At 38.2% G+C, this 11,909-nt stretch overlaps 1 protein-coding gene across 1 annotated transcript; it reads left to right on the top strand.

The window, feature by feature from the left end:
* Positions 1–8,882: 8,882 nt before the first annotated feature.
* On the top strand, positions 8,883–9,866 carry LOC137601614 (4-galactosyl-N-acetylglucosaminide 3-alpha-L-fucosyltransferase 9-like). Its single transcript, XM_068323889.1, has one exon. The coding sequence runs from the start codon at positions 8,883–8,885 to the stop codon at positions 9,864–9,866; it is 984 nt and encodes a 327-aa protein (XP_068179990.1).
* The last annotated feature ends 2,043 nt before the right edge of the window (positions 9,867–11,909 follow it).

The following is an 11,909-nucleotide window of genomic DNA, read 5'->3' as shown; positions in this document are numbered from 1 at the left end:
ATTCTGGAAGAAGGTATTCACTATAGCCATTCCCATCTTTTTTGCAAAGTCAACTACCATCTATCCTTCTGTGTTCCTCTCCTGGATACCAAACCTGCCCATCGCCTCCTCATCACCTGTTACCTGCACCAACATGTCCATTGAAGTCTGCACCAATGATAACTCTCTTACTTCTAGGTATTCTCTGCATCACTTCATCAAAGTACACCCAGAATTTATCCTTCTCTTCCAGCTCACATCCTACCTGTGGAGTATACCCACTAACAACATTGAACATCACACCTTCGATTTCTAGCTTCAGACTCATCACTCTATCTGACACTCTTTTTACCTCCAGGACATTCCTAACAAACTCCTCCTTCAAGATAACTCCTACTCCATGTCTTTTCCTATCTAAACCATAATAGAACAACTTGAACCCTGCTCCTAAACTTCTCAGCTTGCTAACTTTCCACCTGGTCTCCTGGACACACAGTATGTCTACCTTCCTCGTCTGCATCATGTCAACCAACTCTCTACTTTTTCCTGTCATAGTTCCAACATTCAACGTCCCTACTCTCAGTCTTATACTCTTGGCGTTCCTCTTCTCTCTCTTCTTAAGGGCACACTTTCCTCCTCTCCTTCTTCGACCAACAGTAGTCTAATTTCCACCGGCGCCCTGTAGGTCAACAGCTCCGATGTTTGTAGTTGTTAACCCGGGCCTCGACCGATCCGGTATGGAAGTCATAGGTTTGATATGCATGTTTGATTTGGCAAAAGTCTTATGCTAGATGCCATTCCTGATGCAACCCTCTGTATTTATCCGGGCTTGGGACCGACACAATAAGACACTGGCTTGTGTCCTCTTGTGGCTACATTGCGGCGACATTTACGTGATGTAAACATGTTTCGCAATTCCTGTATTTTGTCACATGATGCAAATATGTACCGTGATTGGTGGATATTGTCATGTGACGCAAACGTCTATGTGGCGCAAACAACTATGCGCACAATTTACATATTTTTATGCGCGAATCGTACACATAGTCTTATTTTGAAAAACTCCTTTGAAGAGTGGCAAGATAGATAGATGGATGGATGGATGGATGGATGGATGGATGGATGGATGGATGGATGGATGGATGGATAGATAGATAGATAGATAGATAGATAGATAGATAGATAGATAGATAGATAGATAGATAGATAGATAGATAGATAGATAGATAGATAGATACTTTAATAATCCCGGAGGAAATTGCATACAAGTGACACAAACTGTATATAGTTATGTTAGAAGCCTATGTACAACTTTTTTGAGTTCAAAATCAAATTGATGAGTATGTTTTTGGTTATTATGTGCAATAAAATATAATTTCTTCGATTTTCGAATTTGACTGTGTCCCTATTTTGGCCCAAAAAACTATTTTGCAGAGTGGCATAAATGACACAAACTGCTGTTTGTGTCATTACACAGTATTGCACAGAGATGCTGTACTCAACAAATACTGAAGTTCTTCGAGCAATTCATAAATTGCAGCACTTGGCACATGAAAAATATTTACTAGTTTTAATAATAATGCTGCAAGTTTTTGTTCAATCATATCTGTCTGATCCTTTGTTGTATTCAAATTAACATTAGGCTGGCTGTTGTCACGGCATTCCTCATTGTGTGAACCACCAGGCTCTACGGTTTCAGTCACAGGAAGTCCATGGACTACACCATCCTTAAAATCTACAAATGAATGCAAGCTGTCTTTCCAACTTTTGTGAGATTTGAATGTACTGTATACGTTGGTTTTGTATTCACAGCCTTTAAACATACAGCTGTCTCTTTGTTTTTTAGATGATGGTTTACATGTACAAAATAATCATGCTCAGTTCCAAGTTCACTGAAGCGACAGAGTTGGCAGGAAAATGTAAATTTGTCACATTGCTTTAAGCCATTGCTATGACTACTTGACAGGTGTGTCAAAAGTGTATTCCAACTCTTAAAGATGCATTAACAAGCTAGGTGTATATACTTAATATGATGGCCACGCCCAAAATGACTATGCCTTTCTCAGTAATGTTTAAGATATTGTGAGCGTCACGACTTCCTGCTCCCACCACAACCGAGACCGTCATCACTGCAGACCTGGTGACGACAACGCTGAGGAGGTTTCATTCCTATAAGGCGGCTGGACCGGATAAGATCTCCCCAAGACTCCTCCGAGCCTGTGCTTCGGAACTAGGGGACCCCCTGCAGCGATTGTTCAACCTCAGTCTGCGGCTGGGGAGGGTCCCGTCACTGTGGAAGACCTCCTGCATCGTCCCGGTACCCAAGAAAAGACGCCCTACTGAGCTCAACGACCACCTACCGGTCGCTCTTACCTCCCACGTAATGAAAACCCTAAGAGCGACTGGTCCTGGAGCTCATGCGTCCACAGGTGCAGGGTGCTATGGACCCTCTCCAGTTCACCTATCACGCCAAGGTTGGGGTTGACGACGCTTTCTTGTACCTCCTCCACCGTGTGCTCTCCTACCTGGACACTGGGGGCTGTGCCGTCAAAGTGTTCTTCTTTGACTTTTTGAGCGCCTTTAACACCATCCAGCCCCGGCTCCTATAGGAGAAACTGACCTCCATGGCTGTGGACCCCTACCTCGTGAGCTGGATCACGGACTACCTAACGGAAAGACCCCAGTACGTCCGTATGGGGGACTGTTTTTCTTCTATGGTGAAGAAAAACAGTTTCCCAGGGGCAGCACAGGGGCGCCACAGGGGACCGTGCTCTCCCCCATTCTCTTCACCCTCTACACATCGGACTTCAAGCACAACTCGGATACATGCCACATACAGAAGTACTCCGATGACACTGTGGCATAGTGGCATGTATCCGGGAGGGTGATGAGGGGGAGTACAGGGCATTGGTGGCTGACTTTGTGGAGTGGTGCCAACCAAGGTTATAATCGTTAACTAAAACTAACGAAATAACGAAAACTAAATGTGTAAAAATATTTTCGTTAACTGAAATAAAAATAAAAACGAGGCTTTGCAAAAAAACGACAACTAACTGAAACTGTATTGTGTGTTTACAAAACGAACTAAACAAACTGAAATGATTGAGAAAATTTGCTTAGTTTTCGTCTTTGTCAGTGTATCAATCCGTCGGGCGGCATGGCGGCGAAAGTAGGGAGAAAGCACCAGAGTCCTATTTGGGAATATTTTGAATATGACTGTGTCTCAGACAAGAGTAAGTGCCTTCTAGTGGAACATGATAAAATATGTGGAACCTTTCTGAGGGGGAAAAATCCCACGAATCTTAAAGTCCATTTTGAAAAGCGCACACAAGAAGGCTAACCTAGCTTACCTTGAGCAAGTAAGGGAGAACACCCAGCCTCCTTCCCCCGAAACAGAAGCTAACCCCAGGCCAGGCAGCACGATGCAGCCCGACACAACTACTGTTCGGAGTCAGATAGCTTAACTTAATGAGGTACTGGGTTTTGAGTTTTTCATGTTTTTGTTTTAGAAAGATACTACTTGCATCTCACTTAAGAAACAGAACACAAATTGCACTTAATTTTTTTAATCTCTGACAAATATCCCTTACTACCAAAAAAGACTAAAACTAAAACTAAAACTAATAAAAACTAAACTAAAACTAATCATTTACAAAAAATAAAAACTAAACTAGCAAACTAGCATTAAAAACTAATTAAAACTAAACGGAAATTGAAAACAAAGAGTTACAACTAAATAAAAAGAAAAACTAATGAAAAATCCCAAACTATTATAACCTTGGTGCCAACTGAACCAGCTCCAGCTCAGCGTCTCCAAGACGAAGGAGATGGTGCTGGATTTTCGGCGGGCACCTCCCTCTCCACAACCAGTGATCATTGAGGGTAGTGAGGTGGAGGTGGTAGGAAACTATAAGTACCTGGGACTGCAGCTAGACAGCAGACTGGACTGGTCACTCAACTTGGACTGTGTGTACAAGAAGGGGCAGAGCAGGATGTACTTCCTGAGGAGGCTGGCCTCCTTCAACATCTGTCCTAACCTCCTTCTCATGTTCTATCAGTCTGCAGTCTCCAGTGTGCTGTCATACGCCATTGTGTGTTGGGGTGGTGGGGCCAGGAAAAGAGATATGGACCGTCTGAGCAGACTCATCCGCAGAGCGGGCTCAGTGGTCGGGCTGAGCCTGGACTCTGTGGACATGCTTCTGTAGAGCAGGACCATGTCTAAAGTTAAGGCTATCATGAACAACACCAGCCACCCCCTGCACGCCACCTTCTCCCAGCAGAGGAGCACCTTCAGCGACAGACTGCTGTCACACAGCACCTCCACAGAGAGGCTGAGGTCCTCCTTCGTGCCCCGTGCCATCAGGGGGTACAATGACTCTCTCAGGAGGAGCGGGGGGGAGGTGGCGAGGTCAGCACGCGGTTAAATGGATTTAATTTAATTTAATTTTATACTGTTTATATTTTTATTTTATTTGATACTGTTAATATTTTAATTTTTTTAGTATATGTACTGTTAATGCTACATGTATTTGTTAGTGTAACGTATGTCTTGTGGTATGTTCTGTTTTGTTTTTTCCTGGTGTTTGGCTGAGCAGTGGACAGGTGCAATTTCCTCCGGGATTATTAAAGTAAGTATCTATCTATCTATCCATCTATCTATCTAGATACTTCAGCACCACAATCTTTACATTGCCACAAACTAGACAAACACAGAAAAGAGGAGAAGAAAAAAAGACATTAAGCAAACATCTCTTTAAATGTTTAACAGTCACAGCGTCACCAAAAACCTTGTGCTTATGCTTTGTAAGTTTGTAACTTATATCTTGAAAATACTTAATATGAAGAAATGTAATAATACAAGAGAGTAATGCTGTTTAAACATGCTAATATGGTGTTACTGTCCCATTAGAAAAGCAATGACATAGATACATACAGCACAGTTACTTAAAACCACTACTTGTGTATGGGAAATCATGAGGACACCTTATTGGCAACCTGCTGAACAATTTTAAAATAGCACAGCAGTCTCAGTTTCAACTATCCTTTCCTAATGACCATGGTGACACCTTGAGAGACATGCCACACACTTACCCACACCTAAATTTGATTTTATTCCTTTGGCACAATTGGCAGTTTTATTGATGAAATTTAATGTCAAATTTAAACTGATCATTGCACGACTTACCTAAAAAATCTAAACGCCCGAAGCGTGATTCAAAATCAGATGTGTAAACCTGCCAAATATAAACACAATATAAAAAAAACATGCTTTCAACATTGTGTCTATAAAGAAAGTTAAGCTTATTATTGAGTAAAATATCAAGACTAAAAAAGTCTACATGTCAACTATGCCTCAGCACAACTGAAATATACATCAGATAACAGATTAAAGTTAAAGAAAAGAGATGCTATGTTATTTATTCACTACTAGATTACTTTATGTGCTATACCTCTTATGAATATTATAGATCACTTTGTTGCATTCTGATATTGCATAACTTATTAATTAAAAAAATTAACATTGAACTTATTAACATTTTAATGATGAATTTAAAGAAATCCGATGACAGTGAATAAAATACTGTATTGGCCCGAATATAAGACGACCCTGATTATAAGACGACCCCCTCTTTTTCAAGACTCAAGTTTGAAGAAAGACTTTTTGAACACCAAATTAAATTTTTATACAGAAAATAATTATAGTACATCTGAAACAAATGATTATAACAATATATTCGAGAGAAAAAGCATGTTATTTTGCCTCATTAAAATCCTGCAAAAACTGTCTATCACATCTTAATATCTGATGGGCATCCCATCTTTTTGTTTCTCGTCCACGTACACGCACACCCTCCTGTCAAGCACTTGGAAGCGGCCACTCTGAGGACCACGGAAAGCTTTTCTCTGACTGAGCATTTTTAGGCGATCTTTTTGAGCTCTCCATCTCCGTTCATTACACTCTGTTACACTATATTTCACAGCCGCTTTGCAATTGTTGGAAGACTGCCTCATTTATTATCATCATCTTGAAGTTTGCATCATAACTTTTCCTCAGCAACCGGTTAACCTGGCCAATCATCGACTCACGTTTCTCCAGATTGTCGCTACGTTTCTCCATTTTCTGTTATCTCCTCTCTTATTTTCTTCTCTTTTCTTTCTTACCACTATTTTTTATTTTTCTTCTTCATGACAGGGGTTCGCTTTGGCCTGGGGAGTTAAATTCAGCATTCACTTTTAATATATCTGGCGGCATCTAGCGTTGTGAATGGGTATAATGTCTAGACCCCGAAAGTAAAACTTTTTCACTTTTTCAGTCTTATTTCAATGCAAAAAACACCGTCTTATATTCGGGCCAGTACGGTAAATAAAGTCCAATGTTCAAATATGTTTGAACTGCAGTCCTTTCATCCATTCTGGAAAACATATTTACTGCACAATGAGCAGACATAATAAATAAACAATATTTTAAATAAAATATTGTATATATATATATATATATATATATATATATATATATATATATATATATATATATATATATATACACATATATACACTTATATATATTTAATATATATTATAATATATATTATATATATTATTATATATTATTTATATATATACTGTATATATATATATCATATAAATATATATAAACAATATTTTAAATAAACAAGATGTTTATTTAAAATTAAGCCCTAAGCTAAAAAAAAAGACGCTTATTTTCTGTCAGACCTGGAACAAACCTGATTTTACAGATATCCCTTACCCAATACTTTTTTACACTACTTGCCTCCCAACACCAGCATGGACATGTTAGACCAGTGACAAAAGACTTGGACATGGCAATTTACCCAACAAATCAGTATTACAAATAATAATGTGCTTTACATGGACTATCACAATTCCTGACATGCCATACACATTAACAAAGGTTAGTTCAGTTCTAGATGTCCTGAGACATTAAAGCACAGGGATAGCATAGTAAACTGGGGGGAAAAAATCTCATAATACATTAATAATCTTGGAACTATTCTGATGGTTTTGCCTATATTTTTCCCACTGAAATAATACACTTTGGAGTCTGTAGATGGTGCTATGGTGCTGTGATTTGCTCAGTGGAGCAATTATATCTAGAGGTGTAACAGGTTGTTCTGTGATAGAACATAGTGATGCTATATAATGCTTACTCAATCAATATTAATGAGCTGCACTGTATCGTTTGTCGTTATTCCTGTTACTACCATCCCCCTTATTTAAGAGCACAGCAAAGGCTCATGTTCTCGACAGTTCAAACATAAATCAGCTGCGGCTTGGATAAGACACTGGCTTTAGTACTTTCTCTATCAATCTACAGGTAACCCACTTTTATATACTTACTTTTATATACTTTTTATTTAACTTTATCTATATCTAATATAAATGTAGTGTGAGTTCTTGTGTACTGATTTGAAATTGTTGTAAACTTCAGGAAATGTACATCACGTTTGCTTTAATAATTGGTAGTTGGTAGTAGTTGGCTACAACATTGTCAGCAAGCACATTAGTTTTACAAACCAATATGCATGACGTGTTCAAACGTCGTCAATTATTTAGACATTCATCATTTAATAGAAATTAAATGGTGATAAACATAGCCTATATTAAATCTAGTTCACCCTAGGTGCTCACCGCCATGTGGAGGTTGTGTTCAATGCTGCCATAGAGTACAGGTACATGTTCCTAATGTGTGAGAGTGATATAAATTAATATTTGAATAATGTGAATAAATCCAGGCGCATGGCCACAAATAATGTTCAGCTTCCCTTGCCTGTTTGGCACTACAACCTACATGAAGGAAGTTTTTCAACAGCTTATACGAACTTGCAAAAAGGTATCCCTTCCAAGGTATCCGTAGCAGTGTGATGACACTCTTTTCAACATTTACTACCAGGCAATATCATAAAAAGTAGTCACTCACATATTACAGGAAAAAAAGATATTTACATTTTAGTTTTTCACAAGCCTACAACTATGCCCACATTTCAAAAGTAAATATAGGTCAACTACTTCTGTAACAATATTATAGGGATGATTAAGCAAATGAAATTCTTTCTTGCCATTTGACGGTGTCATGAAAAGCCAGGCTACACAGCTGCTTATTTGAACAATGTTGCGACATTTCACAATATTTTGTGTGTTTGCTTGCATTATAAGGTTAAGGTTTGTTTGTGTGCACAATGTCTCAAAGAGATGCCAACAGATGTTAATTACAATTTATGTATGCCTGAGTGTATCTTGGAAATGTTTGTTTAAATTAATCAAATAAAAAATTTAAAAAAAACCAGCAGTCATAAAAAACACTTTTAAACAATACAATTCAGCCATAAACATTTCATCATGTTGCGTTATGGAAAAATGATTCAGGTGTAGAGCAGCGTGTTATAATTTTACTTCACGTATGTCTGAAAGGTAAGTTTTACCCTGGAATAATTTTCAGTTGTTCAGGTTTGATTGTTAATGATGTTGGTAGAGATTTTTACTCTGAGACACAACCATCACCTCATTGATATAGAAACAAAGTATCATGTTCAAAGTAAAGTAAAGTGAATAATCGTAGATCATAGACAGTATAGTATACAAACGCATAAATGAATGTGAAGTAAATACTATATTTAGCTGATGCAAAAAGTTAATAGCCAACAATCAATGAGCCAGTAATATTAGACACAGACATGTTATACTTTCACACTATTGGACGATTATGCTGTGTTTTCTACCTTCTTGATAATGTCTTTATTCTGACTCATCTTTTCTTTGATGTGTCCTTTCCAGAGCGGAGCATGTCATTTTTACCCACTCACAGCAAACTACAAATCCTGCGAGTCACTTTCTTACTGAGTTGTTTTATAACTCTGTTAGTGATGTATTTGAAACCACCCACCAGTTGGTTCTTGGGCTCTGTGGATTTAACAGCAGTCACACACCAAGTGAAGGGCCTCTTCTCCAACAACAGCAAGAATAATGTGACCATAATGCTGATCTGGATGTGGCCTTTTGGGCAAACCTTCAACCTGAAGGCCTGTAACATTAAGGATTGCTTCTTCACAGCAGACAGAAATCTCTACAATAAGTCAGATGGAGTCATTATCCACCACCGAGACCTCTTTGGTAACTTTTCCAACCTGCCACAGCTCCAGCGACCACCCTTCCAAAAATGGATATGGATGAACTTTGAACCTCCCTCAAACTCCCTCCAGATCCCCGGAATTGAGAATCTGTTCAATGTGACTCTCAATTACCGTCGGGATGCTGACATTGTTTTACCCTATGGGGCTATTGTAGCAGCAGAAAGCAAGGAGGATTTTGTCCCACCTAGCAAAAACAAACTTGTCTGCTGGATTGTGAGCAGGTGGCAAAAGACTTTTAAACGGGTGGCTTACTTCAAAGAACTTCAAAAACATATTAAAGTTCATGGCTTTGGAAAGGCCTTTGGGAAACCTATTTCCCGTGAAGATTACGTGACGACGATAGCAAGTTGTAAGTTCTACCTGTCTTTTGAGAACTCCATCCACATGGACTATATTACTGAAAAATTCTTCAACACACTCTCTTTGGGGACAGTGCCAGTGGTTCTTGGCACACCCAGACAGAACTACGAGGATTTTATCCAAGGAGATGCATTTATCCACGTGGACGACTTCACTTCACCAAAGGAACTGGCTGATTATCTGCTGCTCCTGGACAAGAATGAGGAAATTTACCTCAAGTACTTTAAATGGCGACGACACTTTCATGTAAAGAAGGACCATTCCTGGGCGGCGCGAACATGCTTAGCTTGTGATCATCTGCGTAAGCACAGAGAGAAAAAAATAGTCGATGTTAACAAATGGTACTGGGGAGGATAATGTTCTGAAAAACTCAGTGGAGCTTGTTTTTATTTTTGATTATAATTAAATTTGTTAAATAGCAAGTAATTTATTTTGTTTCTTTATTGGTTCAGTGACACAGCGAAACAATATTTGATCATTTGTGTGTGTCTGTGTGTGTGTGTGTGTGTGTGTGTGTGTGTGTGTGTGTGTGTGTGTGTGTTTCTGTGTGTGTGGATAGACTTCTTTCTTCTGTCTCCTGTTGTCGCTATCTCTCTAACTCATACCCAGACTGACTCTCACTTATTCTTTGCAAAATGACGAAACAAAAAGGAAAATCGGAGGATACTAAAGACCAGATGGTCTCTATGAAAGAATTAAAGAGTGATTTAAAGAGCGAGTGACTTTCATTAAAAGTTGGAAGAAAAGCTAAAACCGGTGCTAGACACCTTGGAAGAAATGAAGGACAAAATGAAGAAAATGCAGAAAGAAATGGATGAAAATGACCGAAAAATTGTTGTCTTGGAACAGGGACAACAAAGAATGGATGATTTGGAACAAAGCATTCGTATAAATGATGTGTTCATCACGAATAAAAATCAACCCGAGGAATTACAGAAATGCTATGGCTAGTGCTGACATTGAATCTCTGGAGCAACAAGTGAGTTCTCAACTGAGGGATCTGGAGATAACTATACTCTAGATCCGGACCAGATTGAGAAATGTTACCCATTACCTGCAGTGCTGATAAGATTCAACAATCGTAAACACAAGATAGCTCTTCTGAAACAAGGCTTCAAACTGAAAGGAAAAAATGTCTACATTAATGAGAATCTCACTAAAAAGAATGCTGATATCGCTAACTCGACAACTGAAAAAAGAATGGGCTGATGGACAACACCTGGACGAACAACTGCAGGATCTTCATCTAAACAAAGGGGCTTTCTCCAGACCAGATGAAAACAATGGTGATCAGTAGTGCAGAGGAGTTGATGAAATATGAGCAATAAAGACGGACAAGAATTGTTACTACACCAAAGATCAGTACAGCGGAGTCACTTCAATATTGGGAGCTCTACAATTTTGGACATGTGAAGCATTTCATGGAACAGTTGAAAAAATCAACATCATTGATGTCAGAAACATGGACTAATGAACAAAAAAACAAACAAAAACAAAAAAAAAGCAAAAAAAACATGTATTTATGATAACATGGGATAACATTAACTTGAGAATTTAAAGAGCATGTTGATATCTTTTGACAATATAATACCATGTAAAACTGTTAAAAGTGTCTGCAACAAACTGGTTAATTCTTGTATAAACACTGTCTGCTGAAAGAGGTTAATATGATCATTATATTCTTGTGGAGAACACTGGCAAGGTCAACTTCTTGTTTTGACTATCCATGATGTTAACAAACCTTGTGTTCCTAGGAAGAATGTAAACATGGTTATACTCTAGGGTAAAAGACTAATATCTGGAAGTGGATAAGAGTATGAACGTCTTTTAACATCTAGATAGACACCAGATTTTATTTTGTCTTATCTTTTTTATCTTACTTTTTATTGCTCTGATTATTTGCTTTTGTTTTTATCCATATTTTATGTTTTATGTTTTTAATTGATTAACTTTACTTATAATATTTGAGCCATTTTGTCTTTTATCTATAATGTTTGTTCTTTTTTATTCATTCGCCTGTACAGCACTTTGGTCGACTGCGGTTGTGGTAAAGTGCTCAACAAATAAAGTTTGGATTGGATTTGGATTGGAACGTCTGTCAAAATTCAATGTATGAGCTGTTTGAAGACTTTTATGGTCTGAGTTTGTTGATTAAATATTCTAATGAGAGAGATGTTTTGTTGATAATTTAGGGGATGGGAATCTTACAAGCCAATGGCTTCTACCCGTTAACCCTTTTTTTTTTTTTCCGGATGTAGCTGATGATGTTTCAACACTGATGAAAGTGAAATATGTTGTACTAACATGTCTGGAAAGAAGAAAAATGAACTGAATAAATGAATACACGCAGCTCTCTGATCACTTAAAAGAGCTAAAATTGCTTTCATTCACCAAAAAACA

Source organism: Antennarius striatus, chromosome 2, assembly GCF_040054535.1.
Source record: "Antennarius striatus isolate MH-2024 chromosome 2, ASM4005453v1, whole genome shotgun sequence".
In the NCBI taxonomy this organism is placed as follows: Eukaryota; Metazoa; Chordata; class Actinopteri; order Lophiiformes; family Antennariidae; genus Antennarius; species Antennarius striatus.
This window is presented reverse-complemented; position numbering and strand designations above follow the sequence as displayed.

Coding starts and splice junctions, on each gene's coding strand:
- LOC137601614 (XM_068323889.1), top strand. CDS start 8,883: ATGTATTTGAAACCACCCACCAGTTGGTTCTTGGGCTCTGTGGATTTA.